Source organism: Gorilla gorilla, chromosome 4 (genome assembly GCF_029281585.2).
Source record: "Gorilla gorilla gorilla isolate KB3781 chromosome 4, NHGRI_mGorGor1-v2.1_pri, whole genome shotgun sequence".
In the NCBI taxonomy this organism is placed as follows: Eukaryota; Metazoa; Chordata; class Mammalia; order Primates; family Hominidae; genus Gorilla; species Gorilla gorilla.
In genome coordinates, this window is record NC_073228.2 from 30,596,374 (window position 1) to 30,617,075 (window position 20,702).

Below are 20,702 nucleotides of genomic sequence, written 5' to 3' on the forward strand. Positions count from 1 at the left end.
GAGCCATGGCCGAGCCCTGCTGGGGCCGGCGCGGGCGGGAGCGGGACGCGGCCTTGCGCTGGGGAAACGCGGGGACCCCCTACCCGCGCCCGCCTTCACCGGAAGACTTGGAAGGAACCTGGAGTTCTCCGCAGGCCCGGGCCCCGCCCTTAGCTTTCCAGCGGCCGGGAGGAGCGGGTCCTCGGGGCCAGGAAGGTGAGCGCACCTTTCGCTGAGCACAGGGCGGCACCGCGCGGGCGGACCCCGGATTCTCCACCCGCGACCCAACGAATTTTCGCCCTATCCGGTACCGCAGACGAAAGTCTCCTTCTTCCGAAATACCGGCTTCCTCTCTTCGCCCTGCCAACCACTTTTTTAGTTTGTTCTCATCTCTCGGAAGCGCACGTCTCCTAAGTTAAGGAGTGCTGAGTAACGCGTGCGGGAGTTGGGGTGTCTGCGAGCACCTGTGATTGAAGCCCCCTCTTCCGTGATCAGTCTTCGTTTTCTGTCTTCCGGCAGCCTCAGTTTCCCCCCCATGAAGTGATGGTGTGTGTGTGTGTGTGTGTGTGTGTGTGTGTGTGTGTGTGTGTGTGTGTGTGTCGGGCCCCGTGTGGTGCCCTCTGTGCGCAGCGAGAGCTATAACTCAAGGTGTGCACGGGGAGAGTGAAGCGACCACGCACCTGCTTCCAATCGGGCTCGGGCGCGAACACTCAGGCTGATTCCTGAAGGTCGTGTTCTGAAGGAAAAGACAGGGCATGCACTAGCCACAGGTGACATTCCCACCCGTACAACCGCGTGGTGGGCGCGTACATCCCACATCCAACATTGACCCATGCAGGCGCCCGCCCGCTGCGCACACCGGTCGCAGGGCACTTCGTTGTTGAACGTTGGGAGCAGCGTTTGAAGGCCGGATCTCTCCTGGCAGTGCGGATTCGGGACCGGCGGAAGCAGTATGGCCTCTGCGACCGTTTTCCCTACTTTTCGGGACCGACCCCAGGGCCCTCACAACTCCTCATCACCGCATATGTGAGCGCCGCCCCCACAGGGTTTTCTCCACGACCTCGTTCTTGGCTAGGTCGCACCTCTCTTAGTACCTCCTCTCTGGCCAGAACGAATCTTTGACTCTGCGCTGCGCAGTCTACGCAGACGGGGCAGGATCCACTGCAGTTTTCCACGGGCAAATACCTGCTGGCTCCACCTTAGGCGAGATGTGGCCTCTCGGGGAGGGACCCGTTGTGGACACGTTTGCGCAGCCGGTGAGGTGACCAGATAATAACCAGGGCAGCTTTCCTTAGCCGGAAACCCAGGTACCGGCCTAGGAATCCGTGAATACATTTGCAAAGTCGTGTGTGTGTGTGTGTGTGTGTGTAGACACATACTTTTGTCCTTGTAAGAGTATGTGTACATCTAAATGTGTGCGGCGTTTTAGACATTAGTCCATTTCATTAGTCCATCCATAGCTGGTCCAGGGGTCCGAGGCCTGAAGAGTTTGAAACACTCAGGCCTGGGTTATTTGACCGAGAAACCTGGCGGCGACAGTGCAGCGGCTGCATCTGGGGACGGCGACCCCACCTACAGTGGCACCGACCTTCCCTCTGGCTTTCCGGGGCTCTGTCCGGGCCAGGATCCCACCACTCGTCCCGCCCCGCGGTCCCGCGATCACCCTGAGGTCCTGCTGCAGCCGCTCTGAAGAGTCTGTAGCGACCCCCAGCCAAACTCTCCAGCTAGGAATGCCCGAGGCTCATCGAAAGCTGGCGCTGGGGAGGCCTGGGAGGCCCTGGAGCGGCGCCGTGAGGCCTCCGCTGGGCCCCTCCCCCACCTAGGCCGGCCCCCTCCCCCTTCCCAGGAACCCGCGCCCCTGGCGGAGCCCCGGGGGCCGAGTGTGCGTGTTCCTTTAAGAGGCCCCGGGGGGCGCCTCGCGGGCCGCCCGGGGCTGGAGGGGGAGGGCGCGGGCGGGGGCGGCTGGCGCCAGGCGGCCGAGGCTCCACAACAAAGCTCCGGCCCCTGTCACTTCGCATCGGCCAGGTCCCGCAGACAGGCGGGGGACGCGCGCTCGGCCGCCCCTCCCTCTCGCAGGCGGTCTCCGGCCAGGGCGTCGGGCGGGCTTGGGCTGGTGGCGCGCGGTCTGTGCGCCCTGCGCTTCCCGCAACAGTGAAATGGGGCGGGAGCGGGGACGGCCTGGGCCGGGTGGGGCCGCGGTCCTGAGCCTGGCGTGGCTGCCCTTCCGTCCTCCGGCCCCGTCACCTCTCGCAGGGTTAAGGGGCACTGCTGGGACCTTCCCCGGGTTGAGCCTCCAGGTGGCAGGGGGTCCCCGCCGCTTCCTCCTCTGAGTGCAGGGCCGGGGTTGCGTGACCCCGCGGGCAGTGGGCCTCAGGAAGCTCGAGCTGTGCGGCCGCGTGGCAGAGCGGACGACGGACTTGCGTCCGAGTGACGGGGCGCGGGCTGCAGACTGGCTTAAGCCCTCGGTGGCAGACGAATGTGCCCAGGCTAAGCTCAAGGGACGTGTGTGGCCCCGTGCTATGGGCCCGCTGTGAGGGTGCCGTCAGGCCGTCGATCACTGCCTGGACGTGAGGAGTGTGGTGGTGAAGGACACTCCCTGGACAGAGTCGCTTCCCATCACGGCTTCCCCTCCGGACCGCACCTCCCGGAGCCCTGGCGCCAGCCAGCCCGGTTTAGCGGCCGGGCCAGGCTCCCCCGCGGTCCCAGGTCTGGTTGGGGTGGGGGCCGCGGCCTCGGTGACCCCAGCCCGCAGCGGCCCGGCCCGTCCCGTCCACTTAAACAAATTGCCGCTGACAGGCGCGCAGTCTCTCTGGAGCCGCCGCCCTCCCGTCGCCTCCCTCCCGTCCCAATTATCCCGCGCAGGGTCGGGCCAACTGGCTGGGATGGGGCGGGGGACGTGGGGAGAGCGGGCGGCTCGACTCCCTCCTGGTCGCGGGGTGGCCCGGGGAAGCGTCTCCGCAGCCACGGCCTGTGTGGCCCCGTCCCTGGTCTTCCCGGCGGATGCGAGGGCGAGGCCCAGCCTGGCAGCTGTGGGCCCTGGAAGGGCGTCGTTCTGCACCTAAGGGCGAGATCACGCGGCCGAGAACCAAGGCCGCATCCCGGATGGACTTCGGGTGACTTTCCCGGAGTTCTGGGAATCCCCTAACCCGGGGAGCTGCAGACGACTCACTGGCCCCGGGCCGCGGTTCCGCGGGTGGCCGCTGTACGCTTGAGACACCTGGTCCGCAGAAGTCAGGTGCGCGTCTGTGAACCTTCTTGCGTTGGATGTGCATGGAGGCGAGATCGTGGTTATGGATGTCTGGGATCACGGGAGCGTGAACGGGGCGATCGACTGAGTGACTTGAGAGACGGGGTAGAGCGCAGGAAGGACCCCTAGGACTGGCCCACCTGCGACGGGCGGCGGTGAGGGGGTGGGGGGCTTGCCAGCGCGTTCACAGGCTCTGGGTTCGCGTTCGGAAAGGCTTTCGCAGGGAGCGGGTCGGGATTCCCCGGAGCAGCATGGTGACGGCGTGCCACAATCCGGGCTCCAGCTGTGCCGCCTCCGCCCTCCCCATCCCTGCTAAGGGGCACCTGGCCTGGCTGTCAACTTCCCCTCGAACCATGGGTTTGCCTTGTGGACCTGCAGCTTCCCCTCTGCCTGCTTCTGCTCTGTCGCGCCTTCGGAAGGGCATGCTGCTCTCTCCCCTCCACTCCCTCCTTTACACGAGGACCCTGAATCCCAGAGGTGCAGTCATGTACCCAAGGTCACGTACCTGCTGGTGGCAGAGCTGGGATGGGACCCTGGGACCTTAAAGAGAGCAAGTCCAAACCCACTCCTAAGAAGCCGGTGCTGCTGAGCTGCCTAACCCTGCTCCTACAGCAAGGTGATCCTGAGATGCCAGGGCTGCCACCCTCCCCTGGGCTCTTGCTCTGAATTCGAGACATACAGGATGCACTGTCCCTTTGCCTCTAGAGCCTCCAGTTCTAGGTCTGCAGTGGGAGGGCTGCCTTCCAGCTACACAGGGGCAAGGGAGCAGCTGCAAATTCAGTCTCTCAGCCCAGGCAGGAAGCCTGATGGAGTCAGGATGGGGATCAGCGGGGTCAGCGTTCTGGATGGGATAGGGGCACAGGACAGGGAAGTCAGTTCGGATTTGGGTCCCTCTAAGGGAACTGGCCAGGGTGTGAAGCAGCCAGGTGCAGACAGGGATCGGCTCACTAGGCGTGTGACTTTGTGACCTTGGGCAAGGCCCTGCCCTTCTCTGGGGCTCAGGCTTGCTTGTCATCTGCAAAAAAATGAGGATCAAACAGAACTCTCAGGTACTTTCTAGTTTCATGAGTCCCTGAATTGTGAAAATAAAAAATTACCACTGAGAAACCATATACACTTCCAGACTGGTGGCTGCCTAGCCTGGCCTCTGCTCCTTGACAGAGGGGCTGGCCCTGGTGTTTCAGCTTGTGTGCTTGAATTGGCCTCAGGCCCACCGTGCCTTTTCTCATCTTAGACAGTACTCTTGCTCCTTCAGTTGCCACGCTGGCTCCCACCGGCCTCTTTCCAGATCATGAAGATATTTTTCCTTCATCAAATTGACAGGAAGTCCGTACTAAAGCTGCCCATTGACCAGGTAGTGCCGAGAGAATGGGTAGGTCACATGGATTCCTAAAGGTCCCCTGATCAGCCACAGTTTGATTCATGTTCTGATGCCCTCCCAGATGATGCCACCATTAGGTCTGCTGGGGCTGGGGGTGAGTCCCAGATTGCCCTGGATGTTATCTGTAGAGGATAGGAAGCGGCTGCTCTGGGGCCAGTGGCCAGTAAGGTCCCCAACCCTGGGGCCCAGCTCTCACTTCCAGCTGATTACAGGCTATGGCAGGCTCCATAACCTCCCCAATTAGCTGGAGGCCAGGCCCAAGGCCTTTCTGATAACCTGAGCTCCAGTGGCAGCCGCTGTGGGGCCAGCTTATCTGGTCTCTCTTATCCTCACCCTTCCCCCACATACTCAAAGAGTTGCCCTGACTTCAAGCAGATGAATAACCAGATTGTCCTGCAAGCTCAGCTGGCAAGTCCAGCCCTACACCCACCACTTTCCCTGCCTGGGGGAGGCCACAGCTGTTTTGCCCCTGCTGGAGGGGAAGGGCCGGGCCAGGGAGGACTCCTGACTCTGTAAGCTGCCAGCCAGTTCCCTGAATGGTTGAGAGAGCCCCTGGCAGCAAGGTCTCTGCCACATCCACGTGTCCTGGGGTGGTTTCAGAGGGGCTCATGCTTCCTAGGGCAGCTGAACCCATCCCCAGGAACACAGGCCATGGGCAGCATGCACAGGTAGCCTGGTAGCACTCTCCTCCTTGTCCCTTTTTGATTGAAACATGGCTGTAGCTGGGGGTAGGGGCAGTGCCAGGCCCATCAATAATTCAGCAAGATGGGGAAAAGCTGCAGCTCCTCCAGCACCCCCTACTGCTGGGGCCAGGCTAGTGTTCCCAAGCATGCCTCAGTCTGGCATGTGACTTCTCGCCCTGCAGGTGACCTGGCAGGAGGGACTGGCTTACGCCACCCTGCGCAGGATCATCTTCTCAGCTTACAGAGCCTAGTGTGATTCAACAACCCTCCATCTCTGCCCACAACATGCCCAACTGATCTGGTGGAGGGAACTGAAGATGAAGGCCTCTCAGGCACCATGGATGGGATGGGTGTGTGTGAAGGGGGCAGGGTCCCCAGGAGCTGCCCCAGGTCTGGCTGGACAGTTGCACGGGAAGGCCTGTTTGTGAACTCAACTTTTCCATGGCTGTTCCATTAAACTTTACCCCAAATCACACCTGGCTCTGTGGCTTTCCTTCCATTCTCCAAGGCCTCCCTGGGGTCTCTGGGAAGTGTGGGCCAGGGAAGGGGGCAAAGGACTAGCATTCGTCTCCTTCCTGCTCAACGCATCATTTTTTCTCCCTGTTCCTGTCTCTGTTGCCACTTACTTTAGGTCCAGAAGTGGTGGTGGTGGGGCGGGGGGACAAAATCAGGAACTTGTCATCTGAAGGTTCCAGCCAGGTTTCATGAGATACCCACCTTCACCTGACCACCCTTCCATCTTCTGAGTTTAAAAAGAGAGGCAATTACAACAAGGTGCCCCCCAGATGAGGCTTTGCCAGACTCTCCCCTTGACAGCAACCCACCAGCACATGGCAAGCCCTGATCCCCAGGGAGGAGGGTCCAACCCTGTGGCACCCCAAGAACTCATTGCCTCTGGTAACAGGCAAGATGCTTAGAGAATGGGCTTAAATCAAGATGCTTGGAGAATGGGCTTAAATCAGGCCCCATCCAAATTCCAGGACAAAAGTTCTTCCCATTCCAATCCTCCACTGACTCCTTCTGCCCCCAGGTTGCACATGAAAGGGGGTGTTGGGATCCTGGGCACTCAGGCCATAGGACTCTGCTCAGCATTTGGAGAGGACCCTGACCCCAGCAACTCAGGGATGGACACCAATTGCAGCGTGATTTATTGGACAAGACGTGCACTTTTCAACAGGGCCTCAGTAACCACGGTTTCCTTCACTGATCAGTACAGGACCAGGGTAAAGGGGCTTAAAGATAAGAAAGACAAACTCTTCCCATGAACAGATGGGGAAAGAAAGGAGGAAGAAGAGGCATCTCCTCCCTTCCTCCTTCCCTAGTACTCTGGGCCTCCGTTCACCCCGTGCTGGAGTGGGGCTGACCAAGGGAAGCTGGGGGCAGTGTGTGTCACAGCCAGACATGAGCTGAGGCTGTGACTGTCCACTCAGGGTCAAAATGGCCAGGTGGACCATCAACTCTGTCCCCACTCAGGCCCCCAGATCTGGTCACTGTTCCAGGCTCCCCCCACCCGCCCCACCGTGGGTATGGTTAAAAAATACAAAAGCGGATCCAATGCAGGATGTCATATGCAAACATACACAGGGACCGAGCTTCTGCAGTCTCTCCTGGCCACAGCCTCCACCGACAGGTGTGGCAGAGCGCAGGTGCGCCGAGGTGCTTGGAGAAGGGTCTCTTCTCCATCCAGGTAGGACGGGCGGCTGCTGTCACTAAGCTTGGGGAAGGTGGTTGATGAAGGAAGAGCAGAGACTGAAGGGTAGGACCAGAGCAGGGCTTCTCCCCTCCTCCAGCAGGGGAGGGGGCTGGCCAGTCAGAAGCGGGTTGCTGGTACCTACGGGAAGCCAGTCGGGAAGAGGCTGAGGGGCTGGCTCTCATTGGTGGGCAGCGGAGATCGGTAGCCATCAAAGTTTCTTGGTATGCTGCCGCTGGTGGAGCCTGAGCTGTTACTCAGAGTCTCGATGCTTCCCTCTCGCTGAAGTTCTGCAAGACACAGGAGAGGGCCAGGCCTGGTTAGAGTTGGGTCTGGGGAGTGGGGGCACCATCTGGGCCAGGCTGCCTGCCTTGAGGCACCATTCTGGGTTCACTTGTGTCCTTCCGCAGGGGGATCCCCGCCTGCTCCCTGGATGGGCAGGGGGCAGCTCAGGTCACAGGAAGGCTCAGCCAGGGGAGGGAAAGCCCCCTGGCTGGCAGACTCTGGTGTGAGAGCACGGTCTCCCTGCTGCGGGAAGCCCTTTAGGCCCGAAGCACGGCCACCCTGACAATGTGTGTGGACTACACAGCTCTTCATGAGCCCGTACCCACGCCTGCACACACTCATGCTCAGCCAGCATGCCCCCAACTCCACAGTGCCTTCTGTCCCGGCTCTACAGGGGAGGCAGGCGGGGAGAAGCTAGGACACGGGAGGGCTTGCAGCATCCCTGCCTGATCTGTCCCCACCTCTCTCCTGCCCTGCCTGTGCCTGGAGCTTCTGCCTGGCTTTGCCACTCACTCATTCACTCATGCTCACCCACACAGTCCGTCTGCTGGCCAGGTCTTGGCTCATCTTTGGCACCTCCTGCCAAGTGTCCTGTTTCCCTGGGAGGGGATGCCTGGTTTGAGAGGGGCCTGCTCCAATGAAGAGAGGGTCCCTGTCTGCCTGAAGTGCCTCCTTTCTCCTTTCCTCTTAGGCCCCAAGTCTCCTGGAGGCCCCTCAGCATCAACCTGAAGGGCAGGCAGGGAGTCCCTGCCTCCCTGGCCCTGCACATCCATGTTGCCACCTCAGATATGGCAGCTTGATCCATCTAATTCAGCTATGGGCCCCTCAATTGTCCTACCATCTCTTGACCCAAGTCAGGTCCTGGGGTAGGTGGGTTGGGAACGGAATTCCCTGCTTGCTGAGTGCAAGGAAGAACCAATTACTTCTTGGCTTTTTGAAGGTGGTCAGTTCCGATTCCCTTTCAGTCTCCCCCGGGGGCTCTGACATATGGGCACACACACACCGGGCAGTCTCTGGAGTCTGCCCCAAGCCAAGATATGTAGACCTGCAACCTTTCCTTCTCCAAGGGACGCCTGCCTGTGACTGAAGGAGTCTGGCCTGTCCACCCAGGAGTGCACGACCTCAAAGCAGTCACTTGAAACAGCAAGATGTGCAAAAACGTTGCACTCGTCTGGTCTGGCTTGAGACCTTGGTCTTCATCCTGCAACCGCTCCCAGGCCCCCTGCCACCACACGCGCAGTACAGCTGGCTCTGGTTAGGGAATGAAGGGGTCATGGCCTTCACTCCTGGGCTGGCCAACACCAGCCAGCCAGCAACGAGCCACTGACCCCGACTCCCTGCAGGCCTGCAGCAGCCACAGAGTGGAGTGGGGAGGAGGCGGGCACCTGGGCCTGGGGAGGGGAGGGGCCCTTGGGATCCATCAGCTGAGTCTGTCGCCCGGGTCTCGGTGGGACAGTTCACTGGGACACCAGGGCTTCTTGGCAAATTGGGGAAAGTAGGGGGATGAGACTGTGGACAGGGACCGAGGGCCTGACTATGGTCCCTGACCTCCAGGGGACATTGGCTGCCTGGGAAAGTCAAGAGCTATCTGGATACGGATAGAAAACAAGGCAGATAGGATCTTTTTCTCCTGCTCCCCCTTCAGTATCACCCTAATCTGGGGGGACAGGCCATCGTGCCATGAGATGGAGGGTGGTAAAGCCAAGAGTAGACCCTGGGGATTCTACATGGAAGCTCCAGACTCCAAGAGACCCCTCTGTTGCCTTATTTCCCCAAAAGCAAGCCGAGGAGTTGTGGGCGATCTGTCCCACCGCCCTCATGCGCGGCCGGCCCGGCACTAGGGGGCGCTGACAGCAGGGCCAGGCGGGCGGGAGAAGAGCACCGGCAGGCGCAAGAAAAGCAGGGGCTTCCTTAGGATCGGGCCGCCAGGCCTAAGGAAGAAAGCCCCTGAGGAAGGAGCAGGCAGGGCCACCAGGATGGGGAAGGCTGGCCCCTTTTTACAGCTCAGGGGCAGCTTTAACGGCCTTGATGCAAAATGCCTCCACATCCACACTGCCAAGGAAGCCAGGAAACGGGAGCCCGGGCCCAGGCATGGCACCCCCACCGTCCCTTGGCATAGGCCCCCAGCAAATACCCCAGCAGCCTCGGTGGTCCCACCAATGAGTCTTCGTGGATGCACCCCAGCCCATCACACCACAGTGCAGGGAAAGCCGCCCAGGGGCTTATAAGATGAATGTCCTGTTCTTGGGGGCCAGGGACAACCTGAGCGCCTTGCTCGCATTTTCCCTTTGCCAGTTAGGCCCGGGTAAGAAGGATGGGGGCAGCGTTCTCCCTCGCCCCCGCATCCCAGGGTAAGGCAACCAAGGCTCTGCTGAACTTCTCCCTCCTCTGCCTCTGCCCTGGCTAAGCCTGCCCTGTGCGCCTCAGTCTCCTGACTCCAGGTCACCCACCCTGTGCCAAAGCCAGAGTGGGCTATCTACAGCACAGCCCTCATCTTGCTTTTCCTCTGCGTAAAAGCCTTCAGCCACTCTTAACAGTTCCCAGGGCAAGGTCTGAACTCCCCAGCACTGTGAAATGGCCCTCCATGACCTGCCGCCAACCCCTCACTAGTGATACCCGTTATTTTGTCTGAGACACAAAAGTGATGAAGCTGTGTGGTGTTTGGACCCATCCAGGTGGTTCTAGGCCTCTGGGCCTGTGCTCATGTAACTTGCTCTAAAAAGCCCTTCACCGGCTCCCTGGGCCCCAGAACACCTACTCATCTTCCAAAGCTTAGCACGAGTGTCCACTCCTCTGTGAGCCCGTCCTGTCCCCCGAGCAGAGCCTGCCAGACCCTACCCTGCACTGTGCTGACTCCTAGCCCAGGCCTCCTCATCGTCCTATGTGTCTCATCTAGGGGAGACCCCCTCTGGGGGGTTCTGTGCCTTATCTCTGTATCCCTAGTGGCCTGGAAAATCATGGGTGCCCTAAACATTTCTAGCATGAATGAATGAATGAATGAATGAATAAATGATGTGGTAAGGGGAGGTGGGGGCCCATTCTTCAACACAGACTAACAGTGAAAGAAACGGGGGCCTGCTGGCCCCGGGGCAGCTTTGTGGGCGCTCTTCTCCACGCCTCCTCTCAGACCCCTTCTGTTCCTCCCCCTGCAGGCAGGGGTGTGTGTGGGAAGTGGAGGGGAGGAGGGCTGCTCAGATTCCCCCCTCCAAGTCATCCCGGCCGCCCAGCCCTATGAGCAAGCGGCAAATGGAAATGTGTGGCCTTACCTTCCTTCATCCCGAATGCATGCTTTGTTACTGTTGGGTTGCTCACGGACGCTGGGCTGTTGGCATTGTTTTTTTTTTCCTTTTTTTTTCCCTTTTGAAAAGAAAAGCATTGAGGAATCTTTTTGGAAAAGATATGGACAACGATTGAGAAGTACACTGATCTCTGCAAGCAGGTGGAGAGGTGTCAGGAGGTGCGGGGGCACACCGTGAGGAGGGGGAGTTTGCAGTCAAGGAGGACAGTGACATGCATGTGTAGGGGCTGGGGACCAATCTGTCTTGGGGGTCCCACAGATGGATCTGCTGTGACAGAGGGGGCCAAGACCCCGTTCAGAGTGGGGGAGGGGGAGAGGAGTCACAGGTTCAACATGAAGAACAGTTTTAGGAAGTGGGAGGGGTGGGGACCTACGGCCCATGCAGTGCCAGATGGGACCCCATGCAGGTGGGTTGCTGGAGGAGGACAGAGAAACAGACTGCAGTTTTCAGGGATGCCCTTGGACCTTCTGACTCAGTGGCCCAACTCCTGGCTGCTGCCCTCCTCCCCCTCTCCCAAGACCTCCAGGTCTGGGCAGCTGTCCTGCGGTTGAGGTGGACCTGTTGGGGAAGTCCATCAGGAACCTGCCAGGGCCCGAAAGAGAGTGCTGGGGGCTCTGTGGCAGGAAATGAGGGAAGTGTCCCCAGCCACCTCCCCCGTTAGAGGTGTGGAGATTCTGGTCAGTGGGAAAAGCTTTAAAAGAGCTTGTTCTCCAGGCCCCAAAGTAGGGCAGGAGAGGAGGAGTGGCTTCCAGGCAAGTGGCTAGACCCAGTCACCTCATTGTGACCTTGCACTCTCCAGGGATGTGGTCCCCTGGGTGGTGGGAGCTATATACCCACATTGCAGAGAGCAAAACCAAGGAAGAGGAAGCAACCACTAGCTCTGGTTCTTCACCTCCCACCCCCATCCCCCAAGAAAGAACGGGTGCTGGTGTGGGCCACAGGGTGCTGGCAGCTCCGGCATCACTAAGACCGGCCCCCATGCCCATGCTGGAGAGCCATTCCCTGTTGGCTCATATTGGAAATGGGCCTGTTACCCGCAGCTGCCCCTCTATGCCTTGGGCCAGGATAGACAGCCCCCAGGGGTAGGGGGATGATGAATGAGTAGCAACTGAAGGAAAGGTGCCTCCGCTCTCATGAAACAAGTGAAGGATGAGACAGCTGGATCCTTGGCACTACTGTTCTCAGGGTGAAAAAAAAGCAAGCTGGATCCTCATGCTGCCCCACTCCATATGGAGCCCATCCAAACTCAGAGGTGTCAGAGGGGGCAGAAAGAGGGGACTGGCCTTTTTAGAGAGAAGCAACCCTGGTCACTTGGGAGTGTGTGCCCAGGGAGATGGGGTGGGGTGGGGTCACTCTTTGTCTGTGAGGAGGCAAGGGCATGGCTGCCCACACCTTGTCCTACTCCTGAGCTGGGCCGTGCAGCATGGGCCCATGCCCCTCCACCCACAGTGCAGTGTTGTGGCCCCTTTGCCAGGCTGTGAGTTGACGGGCAGCAGACTCCCCGGGAAGGGTGAAATGCGGAGGGCACAGGGCCTGTGTGAGACGCAGGGAAAGCTGGAGAGGCCAAACCAGGGGCCCCAGCAGTAGGTCGGAGGTGAAGTCGGGCCAGGTGCAGTGGCTCACACCTGTAATCCCACACTTTGGGAAGCCAAGGCAAGGGGATCACTTGAAGCCAAGAGTTCAAGACCATCTTGGGCAATACAGCAAAACCGTGTCCAAAAATTAAAAGATTAGCCAGGCGTGGTAGCACATGCCTGTAGTCCCAGCTACTCAGGAGGCTGAGGCAGGAAGATCCCTTGAGCCCAGGTGTTCCAGGCTGCAGTGGGCTATGATTGTGCCACTACACTCCAGCCTGGCATCTCAAAAAAACAAAAACAAAAACAAAAAAACAGTAAGGAAATCCTGCTTTGGGCTTGGTGTTCTCTGGGTCTCTTCCAACATGGACGTCTGGCCAATCAAAGGCCCTGCGAAAAGCTCCTCTGGCTTCGGAAGGGGGGGCATTGAGCCCTAGTCTCAGGGACCTGAGAGGGGCCAGGGAGGACAGTGCTCTGTTTGTGTTTAGGAAGAGGCTGCCTGGGGCCCCTGGTTCAGCCTTTGGGCAGCTCTGGCACTTCTGTCACCACAAAAGGAGCAGCGTCCACGGCTCTGTACATGAGCATTGATGCTGCCCACTGAAGGGACGGGCAGAGCACTGTGACTGGGCCCTGGCTGCATTTCTCCACCCACGCTGACTGGTGGGAGTAGGGTGAGACCTTAGGGTCCAGTCTGACCCTGCACCCACAGCTCTGCCTGCTTCCAGCAGTGAGCAGGAGGATGAGGATGTTTCCCCTGGCCAGTCCATTCCCCAGCCTCAGAGAACCCGAGAAGGCAGAGGGGCAGTGTCTGCCCATGTTGGTGGAGGCGTTTAGGAGAGCGGTTAAGAGCACACCCCCCGGCCACCTGCTACCTGGGAGACTTTGGGAAAGTTACTCGAATCTTTGTGCCTCAGGTTCCCGAACATGAGGTTAACAATGTCTGTGTCATGGCCTGGTTCTAAGAATGAAATTAAATAATGCATGTAGAGTGCATCACAAAGTGCTTAACGCTTCCAGTCAGCAAATGTGAGTTACTATTATTGCTGCAATCGGATTAGTCATTGTGATGATCCACAGGACTACAGGGTCCCTCTCCGGCCTCCCTCCCCAGCAGGTGCCTCTGCCATCCAGACCCTCACCAGCTTGGCTTCCACTGGAGCTTGGGAAGGATTCTTTCTTTTTAATCAAGAAATGGCCCAGGGAGGAAGATGGCAGATGTGTGTTTACAGCTTTTCATTTCCCTCCTCGCCTCTTTGCAAATACCCTCTTCCAAAATGGAAAATAAATTTCCAACCCTGTTGACATGCATCGATTTTTCCCTCCTGCATCCACCTCTCAGCTCTCCCACATCAGCAGGGACTGTGGTTAAGATCCTTGCTGGGGCTGGGTTCCGGGGTGGCTCAGGGGAGCGGATGGCTTCGCGGCACACAGCAGCCAGCCGAGCTGCCCGCGCTTGCCCAGTGCCTGGCTTTGAGAAGGTGTGCAACCAATAGCTTCAGTACCTTCTGCCTGGGGGTTCCTGAATGGGGAGTGAGGTACGTAGTGGGGGAGGTCCTCTCATTAGGATGTCAGGCATTTTCTGCATTTTCCCTTGATGGGACATGTGAAGAGGAGACCAGCGGGTCACGTGACTGCTTTAAGTTCAGCAAATGAACCATATGGGGTCTGCCCCAAGCGATCAACTTGGTCAGCAAGGGGCCTGCACCCAGGGCCCTTATGTCCTGCAAACAGGACCAGCTATGCAAAATGGGGCTTGGAGAGAGAGAGAGACTAAGTGGAGGGAAGAGTTGAGCAAATTGTGTGGGGTTGAGCAGGGCTGGCAGCCTCCTGGTGCTGGCGCTGGCACCTGGAGAGGTGGTGGCCCAGGCAGACATGGCTCCGGGCTGCTTGTCTTACACCAGTCCTGTGCCTGAAAACAACTGCTGTCTCTTCCAGAGCGTGGCTGAGGAGGCGGGGGCCTGTTCCGTGAGACAGAGATGGAGCTGGCTGAGATTGGCTCTAAGCCCCTGACAGCCTTGTCAGAGACCACGCTCTGGGATGGAGCCAGCCTCAGCCCCCAGGGCACTTTTTAGGAGGTGAAAAGTGCAGCAGTTAAAGGCAGCCCTGCTTCCCACCGCACTGAGCATACCCACCTCCCAGGCTGCCTGGCTCCCCTGCGCTTTCCCTCTTCCCCAGGCTTCACCCTGCAGTGTGGGGCTCCCCTCCCCACCAGGTTCCTCCCTCAGGCTTCAGAGCTCGCTGCCAGGCCCACAGACCAGGGGTCCTCTTTGCCTACCAGCAGTGAGCGCTTGGGAGGACGGGGGTGCTGGGGCTAGCAGGGACTGAGAAAGGAGTCCCCTTTCTCCTCTGGCAGAGTACATGCGGTCACCACATGCTATACGAGGCGAGAGAAAATGCTGTGCTGACCCAGCTCCTCTGTCGCTGGTTTGGATGTATCTGAGGACTGGCTGGAGCCATGCTCAGGATCGGCCAGATGTGGGAGAAGCCCTGCCCTACCACTCCCTGTGGATGGCCCAGGGAGGAGGAGGACTGTGCTAGGAGGCCGAGACTTCACTCTGGCCTCAGTTCTGTCACAGATGTGCCAAATGACCTGGGCAAGTCACTTCACTTCTCATCTGCGTCAGCATCTGTGGCACAGGAGGGGAGGGTCTGCTCTAGTGACCTCACTGGGCGTGTACGGCTCTAATGAGAAAAGCAAGTGGGGGGGCTTTAAGAAGCAGAACCCGCACTGGACACACACGTGAAACTGGGTAAAAAAATACGCTTTGCTGCCTCTGCTGTCTTTGGCAGCGGAGGGCCCCCCCAGGAGAGGGGTTGAAATGTCTCTCCTAGCTCCAGCTACTCCATGCCAACCTGGGGGCAGAGCCTTGGCTGATGCCATTTAGGGTGGACTCAGTGCTGAGGGGCATGGCAGGTGGGCTTGGGGGATGGAGAATGCCCGGCCAGGTGCTGCCACGCCACCACTCTGTGTGGATGCCAGTGAGGGGCCTGGAGGAGTCTCAGGCACCGGCACACAGGCCCGCTCTGCCCGGCTATGAAGAGGGGACAGGGCTTGGAGACTCGTCCTTGGCACTAGGTGCTGGCAGCTGGCCTTGGCCTGCCTGTGTCCCGAAGTCCAGCCCTGAAGCTGGGAAGACCCACCCTAGTTCCCAGGAAGGGGTCTCCCCGAGCTACCCGCCAGCGTGACGAGATAGCACTGAGCCCTGCAGACCACAGGAGAGTGGCTGTCCTTTGAGAGCTGCTGGCCGGCGGGCCAGAGCCACATCTGCTTCTCATTCAAATGTCCAAATGTAATTAAATTCCCTACGACGCAGCGGAAGAGTTTGGTAAGATGTGGCTTTCCCCTTTTCCATCAAGGTTAAGAAATCACAGTCTCTCATTCCACAGGCAGACGCGCGTTCCTCCCTGCCACTGGTCCGTCCTATTCTGCAAAGGCAAAGGCCTGTGCTCTTATCTGTTTTCTAGAGCTTATGGGGCTGGGGCCAGCATGGGATACACGGATCTCCCCCACCCCCGTGTTCCATTTACCCACCTGAGAGGATTAACAGCTGAGGCCAAAGCTGCGGGCTTGCAGCCGAGCAAGACAGTGTGCTGGGGGTTCAACAGCGGTGGGGGTGGTGAGTTAGTGCCCCTACTCCTTCTGAAAGTGTCTCCCTGACCCTGAGGAGACAGCACTGTGCCCAGGCTCACCTCAGTGACACACCAGTGTCCTTCCACTGCTGGGATGTGGGGGTGTCATAATACCCTGCTGAGGAGACCCCGGCTTGCTTTGTAGCTCCTCACAGTAGGAAGTGCTTGAGGGTTACGATTCTGGAGTCTTTGGGACAAGGACCTCCCTGTACCTGGCCTGGCCCTACAGCCCAGGACACGGTGAGGCCCTTCCCCACCTCTTACTTCTCACCTTGAGGCCCTGGGACTGCGGCAAGGAGGCGCCCCTCTCCCCGCCCCCTCCCTGTACACGAAGGAGGAGAGGTATAAGAGATGGTGGAGGAATCCGTCTAATAGACAAGGCCCAGAGTGGTGCCTGGCCCTCTCCAGGAATCTCCAGGACCTCCATGTCTCTCAGGACTGTTTGCCACTTCTGGCCTGGAAGGGCTCTGGACAGCTGAAGGGACAGCAGGGTCCAAGGTGCAGTCCTCTGTGAGAGGGGGTGCCCTGTTTCAGGCTTCAGTGCCTCTGCCCCTCGGCCTCCTGCCCAGGACTTCCCCATATCCAAATCCAGGCAGAATGGTCCCTGGAGGGCTGCTTTTCCCGGCTTCCCTTCCCACTGGAGGATCTTCTGTTCATGGTTTCTTTCAGTTCATGGCATTTATGACTTTCATGGTAATGGTTCCATTCTCCTTCCCCTATGCCAATTTTTCTAATCATTGTGGTACAGGCTTTATGAGAGTTTCTTTCTTTCTTTCCTTCTTTTTTTTTGGAGGCAGGGTTTTGCTCTTTCACCCAGGCTGGAGTGCAGTGGTGCAATCTCAGCTCACTGCAACCTCCGCCTTCTGGGTTCAAACAATTCTCCTGGCCAGGCGCGGTGGCTCACGCCTGTAATCTCAACACTTTGGGAGGCCAAGGTGGGTGGATCACCTGAGGTCAGGAGTTCGAGACCAGCCTGACCAACATGGTGAAACCCCATCTCTACTAAAAATGCAAAAAATTAGCTGGGTGTGGTGGCGGGTGACTGTAATCCCAGCTACTGGGGAGTCTGAGGCAGGAGAATCCCTTGAACCTGGGAGGTGGACATTGCAGTGAGCTGAGGTCGCGCCATTACACTCCAGCCTGGGCAACAAGAGTGAAACTCTGTCTCAAAAAAAGAAAAAAAAAAAAGCCAAAAAACAAAAACTGATTCTCCTTCCTCAGCCTCCCAAGTAGCTGGGACTACAGGCACGCGCCACCATGTCTGGCTAATTTTTGTATTTTTAGTAGAGATGGGGTTTCACCATGTTGGCCAGGCTGGTCTCAAACTCCTGACCTCAGGTGATCCACCCTCCTTAGCCTCTCAAAGTCCTGGGATTATAAGCGTGAGCCACCGCGCCTGGCCCCAGGCTTTATGAGAGTTTCTTAATAAGTGGGGGTATTTTTCATTTTGAAACAAGCTGTCCTGAAAGTTAATGACTTACTGCGGCTGTGGCTGCTACCCAGAGACCAATGGGGGTTGGGGAGAGGATGACCAGTTGGGGATATGAGAGAATTTTCTAGATTAATAATGCTGTGCTGAGGTTGAGGTCCCTTTAAGACTCCTGGCCAGCTCCCGTGTTAGAGTCCCACATGCTGCTCACAGCAACCCTACCAGAGAACCAGAACCACATACAGGCACACATGGCATCTGCATGCTGAAGAATGCTGGCCCTGGGGACAGGCACACACACGCAAGTTGGTGTGAACCAACCAATCCCAATGTCACTGACCTGGCTCTAAAGAGGAAGAGCTTTTTAGGTTTCCAAATGGTAAACCTGAATTTAGTAATAGATTTAACTTCTCGGTGGCATTTAGCGTCTGGTAGCCTTGACATCAGTGAACAAGGTTTGAAGTTAAATAACCCAGTTCTTGGTCTAGTGTTCTAGGCCAAGCCTAGCCAAAGGAATGGTGTTGGGGCACGGCCTCTGTTGCCCTCTTTGGGGTCCCAGCCTGTGTCTCAAGCCCACACGCCGTGGCTGGGAAAGGATCACAGTCTCAGCTAATTGTAGTGGTGCCGCCGCCCGTCCAGATGGAAACGGCCTGGCTGATGCCGGTCTGCCTTTGTGCGGTGCTCACAGACTGGCTGCTGGTGCCGGGGCTCTATTCATTATTCAATTCAGCTGGCTCAGGCGAGCCTTTCCATTTGCTCCTCCAGGAGGAATAACAAATCTAGAAATGCAATTCCACTTTGGTGTATTAAGATATTGATTTGCCTTTCGGGTGGAAGTGCATTTGTTCTGTCAGTCCTCCCGTGGGTAGGAAGGGGTTAACCAAATGTTTATCACAAGGCTGGCTTCAGAGTTGAAAGTAATGTGATCAGTAATGAATTTTGTGTTACATTAGGTTGTATAAATGGACAGACAAGCGCAGACAACAAGTGGCCAGGAGTCGGGGCTAATCTAATGATGTAAAAATAGAGACAGCACCAATTATACTAGGGGCCAGCTCCAGGCTCCTGCAGGGACTGCAAATGAATAGGTACAAATCAAATTACTCACTAATAGACGCACTACAAGAGGGGCAGTCAATGGTAAATGCATTAGAGCCTAGTGACCTCCCTGCTCTGCACAGCAGAGTCCGAAAATTTGACTTCCATCTTCAAAGTGGGGGGCAGGGAGTGGCGTTCTCAAAGAAACTCTTGTTGGGTGAAGGATGACAACCACTCCCCATCCCAAACCAGTCCCCTTCCAGAAGAGACCTCCCATCTGAGCTGACCCCTGCCCTCCCTAGAGTGCTCCTGGGCCTGGGCACGAGGGGGTAGGAGGGCACCCTCTTGAGGGACAAAAGAAGCAACGGGACAACCCCTTCCACATAGGCAAAGATAGGACGTTACATACCAAAACACTTCACAGCCACGTGTCTCTCAGGGGGGAAGGTTTTTACTGCTACGTCAAGGGCTGTGTCTGTATTGAAAATAAAATATTCCTTTAAAGAGGATCACAAACTGGACCTTTAAGAGAGCAGGAAGAGCTGAGATCAAAGTGAGTCGATACCCAAATCTGGTTTGACCACTGAGAGCTTTGCGGGGGTGTTCATGGTCTGTTCCCAGGCACAGCACATCTAGGGTTTTACAGATTTCTCACTAGCCTAAACTGGTATCATCCTTCCCTCTCTCCCTCCTCCCCAGTCCAGCTGCCTGAGTTCCTACACTCCTGCCTGCTGCACAGGGCTGGGGTAGGGAAGGATGTAGAGAGAAAGCCGGCATCCTGGGTAACCCCTCAGATTTTCTTCCTCCTCTCAGCTTCCATGGATTTAGAAACCAGGTCTGAAGTTCAAAGCTGCATGGCAGTGTGTGGTTGGGCTGCTTAGAGAAAGGTCACAAAGACCAGCTCAAGGGCACTAACCACAGGATCCTACTCAGCTCTCAGTGGTCGGGGATGGATAACGCATGAAACCAAGAAACTCCAGGCCTTATAAGGACCCAGCCCAGGCTCATACTCCACCAACCCACCCCTCGGGTCACCACCAAACAGTCACACACAACAGCATGGAGATGGCACGCTGGCCCTGGCCAACTGGAGCTGGGAGATGATGGGAACATTCCAGGAAAACGAACACAGCGGGCACGGAATGGAAAAGTCATCCTGAACAAATGACACGACTGGATGGCGCTTCTCCCAAAACTCAATGAAGGGTGCAGAGGGGTGGAACTGCAAGCTAGCGGGCTACACCCCATAAAACATATGCGGGTAACAGGGGAGGGCTGCGAAGCCTGGTGCTGGGGGATTTTGCCAGCAAATTAAAAAATGTCTTATGCAGTGGGCCGGCAGGTCCCTGGGGGCAGGGGTGACGTGGGAGGAGGAGTGGGCAGGAAGAAATAAGTAAAAGGCCAAGGCTGGAAAGCTGTTTCCAGGATAGGCTCCAAAATGCCTTCTTCTACTAGGGAACTTCACTTCTCCGTTAAGTTCAGTCGGATTGGCTTGGCTTGGCCTTCTTGGTACAGTGCTCTATGGCTTCTAGGAGGCAAGATTCTGGATTCCTAAAGGGTCAGAGGGTCATTGCCAACTTTCATTTTCTGTGAGCAAGTGTGTCTCCCTCTCTCAGCAGCCACCACATCCAGGGGGTGGCCTCCACATCTCGGGCCATGTTTCGAGAAGGCAGAGGGGCAGAGGCAAGGGCAGAAGGGAAAGGTGGGAATTTAACCATCCATGACCGCGTTCAACTTTGTTCAGAATCTCACACCTCACAGAAAGGTCAGTGGTTAACAGTCAATACTGTGGCAGAGGAGGAGGAACGGAGAAATCCTCCCTTTTGTTAACCATTTACCTATGTTAATGCTTCCAGAGGAGAGCCTGGCTCTGGGGGTCCAACAGCCCTCCCCCAGCCCCTCAGTCCAAGCCTGTGCCTTTCCACAGTAATTCCTGCTTTCATGTTGGGGCAGCACCTGGAGAGGGGACTCTGAAGGGTCACAGAGGTCACACTGGCACTTCCTCCTTGTTGATAGGAATCACTGTGCCTTGGTGAAAGAGTTGAAAAGTGACTTTAGACAACTAAGAAATATGCAGAGGAGAGTCTCAGCCCACACTCCCACTACAGCTCTGCCCCTGGCGGGGCTTCCAGTAGCCTTAGTGACAAAGGTGGGGTGGGGGAAATGATCTACCCAGAATCAGATTTGAGACCTGGCCAGAAACTAACAAGTGTGACTTTTAATCAATAACTATTCCCATTGCTTTGACTGGCTTTCATTTACCTCTCAGGGGCCGCAGAAACCCATCCAGTCACTCAACAAACATTAACTGAGGCTCAGCCTGGCTCTCCTTCCAGTGCTGGTTGCTGGGCAGGGAGAAGGCTGGTGGTTGGGGATAACAAAGGTGGTTGAGACTCAGTTCAAAGAACCAGTAGTGGGTCAAGACACTCGTGGGAGTATGGGTGAGGGAGGGGCTGAAGGGACCACC

At 57.5% G+C, this 20,702-nt stretch overlaps 1 protein-coding gene across 8 annotated transcripts in view; it reads right to left on the reverse strand.

Moving 5' to 3' along the window:
- Positions 1 to 6,415: 6,415 nt before the first annotated feature.
- BCAS3 (BCAS3 microtubule associated cell migration factor) overlaps positions 6,416 to 20,702 on the reverse strand; it is a 709,394-nt gene continuing 695,107 nt past the window's right edge. For 2 of the 8 annotated variants that reach the window (XM_019027608.4, XM_055386671.2), the window contains 3 exons: positions 18,645 to 18,710; positions 10,532 to 10,622; positions 6,416 to 7,270 (listed from right to left, as the gene is read on the reverse strand). In XM_019027608.4, coding sequence (XP_018883153.2) covers positions 7,234 to 7,270; positions 10,532 to 10,622; positions 18,645 to 18,710 — 194 coding nt within the window. In that variant the 3' untranslated portion in view covers positions 6,416 to 7,233. The remainder of the gene's footprint in view (positions 7,271 to 10,531; positions 10,623 to 18,644; positions 18,711 to 20,702) is intronic. The other 6 variants (XM_019027611.4, XM_019027609.4, XM_019027606.4 and 3 more) reach the window with 3 other exon arrangements.